Source organism: Stegastes partitus, unplaced genomic scaffold (assembly GCF_000690725.1).
Source record: "Stegastes partitus isolate 25-593 unplaced genomic scaffold, Stegastes_partitus-1.0.2 Scaffold690, whole genome shotgun sequence".
Taxonomy (NCBI): domain Eukaryota; kingdom Metazoa; phylum Chordata; class Actinopteri; family Pomacentridae; genus Stegastes; species Stegastes partitus.
In genome coordinates, this window is record NW_007578421.1 from 264,821 (window position 1) to 275,643 (window position 10,823).

Below are 10,823 nucleotides of genomic sequence, written 5' to 3' on the forward strand. Positions count from 1 at the left end.
GTTGTTTCTTCCAGCAGTTTAACAGAAGTTCAGCTCATTTTGAAGTAAAACTGAAGCATTAAACTGATTCAGTGAAAATCTGCCTCAGAGCTTCACAACCTTCACTCATTCTTGTTATTCGACCAGTTGTTGTATCACAGAAACTGAAACTGAAACGATTCATAGATTAATTGTCACCAACTTTTTTGCAGATCAGTGAATCAGTTTGAGTAAATTCAGTCTAACTCTGTGGTTCCAGCTCCTCCAGGCTGAATGCTGTCTGGTCTCTTTCCTCTGTGACAGGAAACTGGAGACCTTTGCACTGAACCAGACATCTGAGGAAACAATGATCCACATTTTTATCACATTTTAAACCAACAGCTGATCGATTGATCCAGAAGAGGATCGAGGAGGAGGAGGAGCTCTACCAGACCTGAGTCCTCTATCAGAGAACTGATCAACGGATCAGGAAATAATCAGCACAGTTTAAAAACGGCTGAAGTTCATCCATCCTGAGGAGGATTCCCACACATGCCTTAACAGTTGGTGTGTTGAGTCAGCAGAGTTCACGGAGACCCTTTAACTCACTCACATTGCTCCTGAACATTATTTAATCGTGTCCACATTCCAAACATGAACTTACATTAAAGTCAGTGCAACAGGAGCCGGTCTGGCTCTGTGACAGCGGACACAGCCGTCTGCTGCAGCTCTGTTCAAATGCTCTGACACTAAAACAGTCTACAGATCTGCTCAAACTGGACTCACCTTCTTCCCATAAGCAGCTCCCATTGCTCCCGCTTTCTGCTCCGGCCGGGTTGGTCCCAGGCAGCAGCTTCCTGACAGTCTGGTCCCTGGGCTCCGTTAACCCACCACGCCGTGAGTCCGGCTGGTTGGCTTCATCCCAGCACAGTCCGAGTAGGGAGAAGGAGGAGAAGGAGGAAGAGGAGGAAGAGGAGGAGTCCTGCCACCTGTTGCTGCCTGACTCTCTGCTCTCTGCTGCCACCTGCTCAGGTGATCCACCAGATTAACCTAATTGGACCTGACAGGGAGAGAAACAAGTGAAGTCTGGATCTGGAGTCACTCAGTGTCCTGATTGCAGCATGTGGACCATCGAACCCGTAAAGCTGCAACAAGAACAAGGACACATGAAGGAGTTTTATGAATCTGGTTCCCTTAGAACCACAGAAACATGATCACAGGGAAGACTGATCCACTCAGGACCCGACTCAGCTGAAGGACCAGAGACTCTGAGGACAGGAAGTAAAAACATCTTTATTAAATGGATCTCTGATTACAGTCCTGACACGTCCCTCAGCAGCATGTTATCCACCATCATCTCCACTTCAGTCTTCATCCACCAGACCTCCAGTTTCACTCTGTGTTCTGACAGGTTGTACTGATGGCTTCGTTCATCATCAGCAGCCTGATTTATACACGTTATTCCTAAAAACATGGAATGAGTTTGTGTTTCCTGGATGCTGACAGTATTTACTGACTTCTGAAGCAACAACAGAAGAGAAATCCAAACCCGCCTCTGATGTCAGCGACATGAAACATGTTCACGTTTCTTTTCTGATAATTAATGCAAATTAGTGCACATTTTGCATCTTTAAACATTTAATTTCAGAAGAATCATTTGAATAATTGCCCTGAAGTCAGGCATCAGTGGGACGTTTCTTGATGTTCGTTTGAACATTTGAACCTTTTTATCTGATTTAATTCACATGAAACCTGTTGATGTTCAGCTGCTGCTGTTCATCACTCCGCCTGCAGGTGGCGACCTTCCACAAGCCGCTGCAGAAGCTGTGCTGTTGCGTAAATGTGCGACGGTATTTATAACCATGATCTCAGACCTGAACCTTGTGGACTGAGTGTTTGTGTGTGTGTTGGAGTTCTGCTGAATGAAAACACGTCTACAGACTGAAACGCTGTAAAACACACAATTTATTCATACACAGATAATAAAACTCATAGATTTATCTGAATCTGAATCTGATTTCTGTTTCTTTGAGCTTCTTTGGGTCATCATCAGTTTCAACAGTGAGGCTGAAACACACGTCAGAAGTTCAGAACCAGAACATTTTCTATATGAAGATGAATTTTAAAGCAAAAACAAACAACGAGAGCTGAAGGATGCTGAAGCAGTGACGAGGAATCCTGACGCTCAGCAGGTCGAACAGCTCACAGTAGTCAGATTACTCCTCAGTGGAACAGCATCTCCTCTCACACACATTAAAACTCATCCTTTATAAAGACTATAATTAAAACTGTGATCAGTCAAACTAAACTGAGTCCAGCTGTGGTTCTGAAATGAGCCCAGAACAGCAGAACTTTGTCGGTTTGGATAGATACTTTGGATCTCGCTGTGAAACAGGAACTCAGGCACCAAGTCAGCTTCCACTTGAGAAACGTTATTTTACCAGGTAGGGGATAGAACTGGTTCTGATGTCCAACAATGACCTGCTGCCTCCGGTTGTGTTTAACAGATGAAGAGGAACCAAAGAACCTGAACCCAGAAGCTGAACCCAGCCACAGATCAGATGTTCCAGGAGGATGGTTCTGGTTCTGGAGGTTTTCAGATTTGTACAAACATCTGTGAATGTGTTATTGATAAGGATTCAGGAATACCAGCACCAAGGTTCTGTCTCTGATTTACCTCCAGCAGCAGTTTGGATCCAAGTTGTGACTGAACCAGAACCAGAACCAGAGTTTCTGTGTCAGGTCGGTTTATGTTGAAGTCTCCAGTAAAACCTTCAACCCAACACCTCAAGATGATCACCCGCCACTCCAGAACACACCAGCTCTGTTCTGATTGGTCACTAGACGATCTGTGGCACCTTTAGAGGTCCAGTCACACAGAACCGTCGGTGTTCTACATCCTCCGCTTTAATCATCCTGCTTGTTGTTCAGACTGCAGTTTAGTGTAAATCTCAATCTGTGACCAGTCGTAGCTTCATAACCTCATTCTGACCAGTCGACCCAGTCGACCCAGTCACATGTCTGGGCTCCAGGTTCATCAGAATAACGGCTGCACACATCTCAAACCTCATTGGTCTGGGTTAGGGTCACTGCTCATGCAAGGCTTCTGATTGGCTGCTGGTCCAGCAGGGAACTTCCTCTGAACCCGCTCTATGCTCCAGAACCTGAGCTGTACACGACTCAATCAGGCATCAGCACAAAGAGCAGGCGTGGTATCTGTGAGGTTTATTACAGGGAGTCTGGTGGAGTTGTTTCACTCTGACTCTGTTTTACTTCACACACAATAAATAAAAGCCGCTAACATCTGGAGTCCGTCACCAAACAGGATGGATTCTACACAACAGAGTGATCACATGATGTAATGAGGCTTTAATGTGGCGTCGAGTCCCGCCGTCACTGTGGAGACCAGACAGTCCGGTCTCTACTGGTCGGAGGTGGGCGGGGCCTCTGTGTCGTCGTGGCTCGGCCCCGACATCTGCATGAAGAGCTCCCGGAGCTCTGTGATGTCATCATCAAGGGACGGCAGGGGCGGGACCGACCGCTGCTCGCGCTCCTCGATGAAGTCCCAGAGCCGGACGCTGTTCATGAACTGAACAAAGACACGGGTCAGAAACTACAAACCCAGCTGCTGGACTCCAACTCTGAACCAAAACACTGCCGCCGGCTTCTTACCCGGACGTTCCCCTCGGAGCTCAGCTGTTTCCGCGGCTTGTCGGGTTCTGCTCTGGTTCCGTCTGGGAAGGCGTGAAGGTACAAACACTTGGCTCCAAACGGACACGAGCCCCGGCCCTGGTCGAAGTACTTGCAGGCCTTTTTACTGCAGAGAGACGCAGAACGTCACGCTGTGGTTCAACCCAGTACCAGCAGAACGTTGCAGAACCAGTGTTGGTTCTGGCTACACCTGCACCAGGTGACCTGTTTGCTTCACAGAGCCTCTTCTTAAGGCCCATCTCCACTAATCCACGTTTCTTTACTCCTAAACTGCATCTCGTTATGTTTTAAGGAAAATTGGTTTTCTCTCAGATTACGTCTGTGACGTTCTACAAGCATCTCAAATCACTCAGCTGTTGATGTTATTGTTTTAGCACCAATCACGTTCTGAGCAGCTTGTCCACCTGGAAACCCAGAAAACAGAGAAGAAGCTAAAAGCTGTCGTCAAACAGGCGTATTCAACCCACAGTGAAGCAGCTCCTGCACAGAGAACACTCAGAGAACGTTACGGTGACCATTCAGGGCAGCCATGACGTAACGAGGGACAAAGAAGACCAAAGTGGACGGAGGACCTGTGGACTGTCTCCAACAGCCTCACCTGACTCCACACTTGAAGAGGTCGATCAGCTGGTCCTTCTCCTCCTGGTCCTCCACCCAGTACACCGACGGGATGACGAACTCGGAGACAACTCGACACTCTGGACACGACCTGAGACACAGAGACACCGTCAGACACACTGCCTCATCTGTCAGACTGTCCTCACCTGTCTTCACATCCCAGACTGTCTTCACATATCCTCACATCCCAGACTGTCCTCACCTGTCCTCACATCCCAGACTGTCCTCACCTGTCCTCACATCCCAGACTGTCTTCACATGTCCTCACATCCCAGACTGTTCTCACCTGTCCTCACCTGTCAGACTGTCCTCACCTGTCCTCACCTGTCAGACTGTCCCCACCTGTCAGACTGTCCCCACCTGTCCTGGACTTACTTGATGATCTTGTTGCAGAAGTTTCTGGTGCAGCGCCACTGTCGGATGCAGGCCAGACAGAAGGTGTGACAGCAGGAGGACAGGATACCGAACCTGCGGTCGGACAGGTTTGCCTTCTGCACCACCACCTCCATACAGATGGAACACACCTGAACAAGAACAACAGTTAATGTCACCGTCACCGTCACCACGGCAACCACATAGATAAGTGAAGGAACCCACCTTGTCCTGGCTGAGCTGAGCTGCAAACGCCTTCTCCATGTCGGCCTCGAAGGCCAGCAGACAGATCTGCAGACAGACAGACAGACAGACAGAGTGTTGGTCACACCTTTGGACATGTTCCAGGTTGCTGACATGTTCTTCTCTCTGGTCTCCATGGTTCTGACTGAGTCCTGCTGACAGAAGACGTCTCTGAACCCCAGTGAGGTGCACCTCGAGGGTTAAATTATGCTGCAGAACGTGCACACCTTCTCGTGCATCCTCCTCTGCTCAGGGTCGTGGGGGTGGAGCACCTGCAGTCCGCACACCTCACACAGGTCGCCATGGAGATATGGACAGCTGTCGTCATAGTAACAGTGTCCAGCAGCTGCATATGGACACAGCTGGGGGAGGTCCTGATAAGCCCCACCTGTTGGGGGAGGAGCTACTGGAAGCACAGGTAAACAGAATGAGACAGGTGAACGTGAAAGGCGGCGGTTACTAAACACCCATTCACATGCAGCAGAGTTAATGTTTGCTGTGCCGACCTGGTTCTGGTGCTGCAGCGTCCAGTCCTGTCCGGATGGCGTCCACATACGACTGAGGAGCTGCTGCGGCCGCTGTGACCTCCGACCCCACAGCGTCGGCCGGACCTCCGAACACACTGTCAGAACCCAGAACTACAAGACAGACGGACAGAGGTTGCGGATTGGACCGGGTCAACCTTTCAGGTGCTGTTGTAACATCCTGACTACAGACCACAGACGGACAGAGGCTGTGGTTCTTACTGGGTCATGGTTCTGCTGTGTGGTGTGTCCATGCCGTGACTGATCACCGTCAGCTCTTGCACCTCTCTGAGTTCAGAAACCCGTCAGAGGAAACTCATTTCAGCTGCATGTGTCTCAGAGTTCACAACCACAGGTGAGGGTTGGAACGAAGACCGACTGGTAGGATGAGGGTTTTCCCACCGGTCCGGTACAACACCTGCACTACTGCACCCGTCCATCTGACCGTCCCACCACATGTACCAACGCTGTGAACAAGATCCTGAGATACTGAAACTCCTTCACTTCAGGCAGCAACTCCCCCAAACCCAGAGGGACAAATCCACTGGTTTCCATTGAAGAACCTCAGACTGGAGGGTGCTGACCTTCATGAAACCATCTCAGTGCTGCTGAAGGTCTGATGAAACCAACAGAACCACATCATATGCAGAAAGCAGAGACTCTGAGGTTCCCCACAAACCACCACTCTGTATTTAATAAGCATTATCAATGGGGAATTGATCCTAAGAGCAGAGTCAGCCTGCGCCTTTGGTCACCAGATCATGTCTGGAGACTCCTGGTGTCACTCCAGTGATCTCATCACTTCACCTTCATGCAAACCTGTGTCCCACCTTTTGATCACTAATGTGTTTACATACGGTCCTCTCCTCACTTTGGGCCCTTCGTATAAAGTCTTGAGTTCTTCCAGGGTTCTGGTCGGGTTTACCTTCACAGAACTCTCAGTTCTTCTCTCTGAGTGTCTGGAATACCAATAAAACAGCCAACTACTGATTTGGATCAGGACCTGAGTTTTTACTACCGCAGTGACCTCAGTCAGGGATTTGGGCAAAGCTTCTGCCCGATCTTCAGACTCGGACTCCTCCACAGAGGAGATGTTAGTCAGCTTTAGAAGCTCTTCAAAGTTCTCGTCACTCTGTCTGACAGTACCACCAGTTTGGACCAGCAGTTCTGCCCAGCTGAACACAACCTGGACCAAACCCTGCCTTACTTTCCTGAGGCATCGAACGAACGGTTCAACCAGTGGTGTCGTTTAGCCCTTCAGGTATCTGTATCCGTGTTTTCAGAACTAATGTCGCGACGGGAAACAACAACCACCTCTAACTAGTAACCCGCAGCTGAAAACATAAAGTTCTGATGAGGAGTCCGATCACGAATTAAAATAACGTCTCCCTACAGCAGCTCTCAAAGGAGGTACCTGGTGTCCTGGAACCTTACAGGTGATGTAGCTCAGTGCTACAACTCAGCAGGTCTGCAGCGCAAGATCTGCTGGATGTTTGACATTCGCTAAATGTTAGTTAGCAGTTTGCTGAATGTTTGTTGGCAGTTTGCTGAATGTTTGTTGGTAGTTTGCTGAATGTTTGTTGGCAGTTTGCTGAATGTTTGTTGGTAGTTTGCTGAATGTTTGTTGGCAGTTTGCTGAATGTTTGTTGGTAGTTTGCTGAATGTTTGTTGGCAGTTTGATGAATGTTTGTTGGCAGTTTGGAGGACACAGCTGAGTGTTCTCACCTCTGTCTCTCAGGACCAGAGTCTTCCTGGGCCCACCCCTTCCCGCTCGGCCTCCAGCTCCGCCTCCACCTGCTGCATCCTCTGAAGCTCCTCCCCCTCCTGCTCTGAACGAAGGTCTGATGTGATCGTACCTGCACACAGATCACACTCACCTGAGGAGACACAACAAGCTATGCAGCCGCTAACTCGCAGTGATACAAAGGTTTTACTGGTGAACGTCGGCTACATGCAGCAGAAACCAGAAGTTCACAGACACGTACAAAAACACACAGAAGCTTTCAGTCTCACTGTCTGACATTAAATCAGACTGAACTCTTCCTGTTTCAGCTCAGTCAGGATCGCCAACATTACTTCTATTTGCTCAATACCAGAATCATGAGAGAGAGAATGTTGTACCACTTTCTTCTAAGTCAGAAGTTTACATCCACTAAGATGCCTTCAGACTGTTTGGGAAAGCCCAGATGATGACGTCATGGCTTTGGATGTAAACTTCTGGTTTCAGCTGTATGCAGGCGTTACCGCCCCACCTGTTGGACTCAGCGTCACCTCTCCAATAGGTGTCACCTGTCGGGTGCGGTTACCTGCAGCGCTCTCCATAGGCGCAGACTCCTCTCTGGTAGAACTTGCAGATGGTGGAGGGTTTGCTGCTGCTCGGGTCGTGAGAGAACAGACAGCGGCTGCCCTCCCTGCAGACGCCATGGAGGAAATACCTGGAACACAGGACGGGACGTCAGCACCTTCAAACCATCACTGTGGCAACAGAGGAACTGCTCTGTGATTGACTGGCAGTTCAGGTGCTTCATTTTTGCCTTGAATCACCTCAAGAACACAAAGAACCAGTTGAAGATCCTCTAAAAACTCTTTACCCTGTCCTTTATCTTCAGGTACCCCTGAGACATCGGGCCAAGTCACAGCTTAACCTTTATAAGGACAACTTTTTCAAAGACTATTTAACCTCCTGAAGAACATACTGAAGCTCTGTGTTGCTTCTGTTCCCATCAGATGAAGAAAGTCTCCTTCGTTCCTCCACGACTCTATCATCCTGGTTTTAAAGTGTCTGTAGCTTTAGATGAGCTGATGCTGGCCTCGCCCCCTTCAAAAGAACCCTCTGTGTGATGGACAGATGATTGAGTGACAGCAGGTCTTTGTATCCTCTGACTTCCTCTCTGAGGATCATCTTACAGTAAATCTGAGTGAACTCTCAGCTCATGGTGGTTCTGAACTCCTGCGTTTGGAGTTTGTCAGACGACGTCATAAAATCAGGTTTAAATGAAGCGATGCTGCTCAACGTGTCGCCTGGAGGAGGTCCACTGTTTCCTCCTGGTTCTGCTGCCTGACACCAGAACCATCTGGAGATGAGAGCAGCTTCACTGGGTCACTGGGTCGAGTTAAAGCTAACGTTAGCCACATTAGCTCTGGGGATCCTCATGTCACTGTGGGTCCACCAGTAACCCCAGTAACCCACTGGGTGTTGGTGAGTTCTGTTCATGGTTCAGACGTGTCAGAGTTTATCAGATCAGCTGTAGACAGTAAATAAACCTGGAGGACTGAGAGGAAACATTCTGATTGGTTCACCTGGAGCCACTGAGGGGGCGGAGCTATACAGAGCTAAGCCACTATTGGTTAGTTAGCTGAGAGGTAACACCTGTTCACGTCCTACTGGTTTGGGTAACTGGGAGGCTAACTAGCTGTGGGGCTTTAAGGAGCAGTGGGATGAAGGTCTTCACAAACAAACAGCTTCTCCAAGTTCGTAGCGACCACAAGATAAACTGATGTCCACCGTTTGACCCAAACAGAACTCTGTCAGAGGAAACCGGTCACTTGGACCTTCTCACAGCCGAACTTCTTGCTGAGGACAGTTCGAGCCTCATCCGGTCCGTCTGCAGCTCCAGCCTCAACAGAACCGACAGGAAACACCGACGGACCTCCTGGACGTTCAGCCGCCGTCCCGGTCCCACTGACTGATCCGTTACCCGGTGCCGGTTCAGCAGGTCGGTCACGGGGCTTCTACGGTTAATCCGGGCAGCTGCTAGCTGAACCAGGTGAACCAGGTGAACCAGGTGAATGTGACGGAGCTGAACAGCGGAGCTAATGGCTAACGGCTAAAAACATTAGCTCGAAGCTAACGCGTCCGCGGCGACCACAGACGGTGAGAAAAGACTGACGGACAGGGTGCCGACAGACGGACTCACCTGCAAGTCACCTGTTTGGTGCTCATCTTCCTCACGGGTTCAGCTTCAACGGCTGCTTCGAAGTTGACCCCCGTTGTCCCGATGAAAGCGTTCCGACGGAGAGCCGCAGACACAGCAGGAAGGTTCCGACAGGCTTCTTCTTCTGGTGACGTTGTGAGCGGGTCAGACAGGTGCTGCTGCCCCCGCAGGTCACCTGGGGCAACTGCACGGACTCGTTCAATCTGATGTTTTTTTCTGCTGCAGCTTTTTATCGACCTGCTGTCGTTATTTACAGCCTGGTCCTTCAGATGGACCTCCTCAGAAGCATCAGTGGACAAAAACGGAACATTTGTATTCAAACATCTGAGCTCAGAACAGTTTGTCTCCTGGTCCTTCACTGAGGTTCATGTTTCAACATAAAGTCCTGCAGCTCTGTGGAACCAGAACCACTTAAAGGAAGAGAGAGACCTGACACGTGATGTTTGTCTTCAGGTGAGTGCTTTGTTCCTGGAATCAGACACACCTGAGCTGACGGATCAGATCACTCTGACAGGTGAGATGGAAAAAGTGCTGACCTACATTCTGTCTGTCCGTCTGCAGGAGTTTGACCTTTAATCTAGTTTTAGTTCTGTTTCTCTGTTGCTCAGATTAAAGGAGCCTAGTGACTAAAGTCTCAGTAAACTCCCAGAATGCACTGCAGCATCAAAAGAACGGGACACTACTTTGCAGGTCTGTTTCCACGACAACAACAGGCTCGCAGTCCGAAGGTCACCTGTTCAGTCCAAAGCAGCAACAGGTGAGCGGGGTCACGTGACGGTCTGTCTTACAGCACTTGAAACCTGATAGGCTGTAACCAGGCAACCAGGGTGACAAGGAGAAGGAGAGAAGAAGAAACAACAAGTCAGAAAGGAGGAGGAGAAACTGACAACAGACACAAGAGGAAGAGCAGAGGACCAGGGGAAGGCTGGGACTCGGAGGGGGACTGGGAAGCAACTCGGCGATGGAGCGCAGCGTCATACGGCTGAGTCACTGTCAGAAGGAGATCTTCTGCTTCTCGCTGCCCGACGAGTGTCCGAGCTGTGGGGAGGAGCTGAGGGGCAGCAGGCTGCAGGAGGCGCCGGTCAGTCTGCCGTCCCCCTTCACCGACGGACACAAGAGCTCCTGCTGCCTGTTGGTCGCACCTGCACACGACAATCTCCACAGGTAAACAGGAAACGCAGGTAGACAACTACACAGGTAAACAGCCTCCACAGATAAATACATACAGGTCAATAAACTAATCTGAACCAGTCCACTGTAACCAGTCACACCAATCTGACCAGCACAGTATAACCAATATAACCAGTATAACCATTGTGTCCTACTGCTGGTTCCTCAGAGACTTTGATGGGACATCTGATCTGCACACCGGGATCTCCAACACTAAAGGTACGACTCACCTGGTGTTTTGGTGCTCAAGTGGACAGAGACAAGCAAAACAGACAGGAACAGACAGGTAGAC

General features: G+C 49.7%; 3 protein-coding genes across 4 annotated transcripts in view; 1 reads left to right on the forward strand and 2 right to left on the reverse strand.

The window, feature by feature from the left end:
* LOC103363766 (protein FAM107B-like) overlaps positions 1–1,829 on the reverse strand; it is an 18,556-nt gene extending 16,727 nt beyond the window's left edge. The window contains exon 1 of the mRNA XM_008290655.1: positions 745–1,829. Within this exon, the coding sequence (XP_008288877.1) occupies positions 745–768 (24 nt within the window). The 5' untranslated portion in view covers positions 769–1,829. The remainder of the gene's footprint in view (positions 1–744) is intronic.
* A 76-nt stretch (positions 1,830–1,905) lies between these two features.
* On the reverse strand, positions 1,906–9,468 carry mkrn2 (makorin, ring finger protein, 2). 2 transcript variants are annotated; one of them, XM_008290658.1, is made up of 10 exons: positions 9,344–9,468; positions 7,733–7,861; positions 7,152–7,282; positions 5,409–5,540; positions 5,130–5,305; positions 4,885–4,950; positions 4,663–4,811; positions 4,268–4,378; positions 3,631–3,775; positions 1,906–3,547 (listed from the first exon to the last, which is right to left on the reverse strand). In XM_008290658.1, the coding sequence occupies exons 1-10, from the start codon at positions 9,367–9,369 to the stop codon at positions 3,380–3,382; spliced, it is 1,233 nt and encodes a 410-aa protein (XP_008288880.1). In that variant the 5' UTR covers positions 9,370–9,468; the 3' UTR covers positions 1,906–3,379. The 2 variants fall into 2 exon arrangements, with proteins under 2 accessions (XP_008288880.1, XP_008288879.1); XM_008290657.1 differs by having other exon boundaries at positions 5,130–5,308.
* Positions 9,469–10,258: 790 nt separating this feature from the next.
* LOC103363770 (putative uncharacterized protein C3orf83) overlaps positions 10,259–10,823 on the forward strand; it is a 4,352-nt gene continuing 3,787 nt past the window's right edge. Inside the window, exons 1-2 of the mRNA XM_008290661.1 lie at positions 10,259–10,525; positions 10,701–10,750. Coding sequence (XP_008288883.1) covers positions 10,323–10,525; positions 10,701–10,750 — 253 coding nt within the window. The 5' untranslated portion in view covers positions 10,259–10,322. The remainder of the gene's footprint in view (positions 10,526–10,700; positions 10,751–10,823) is intronic.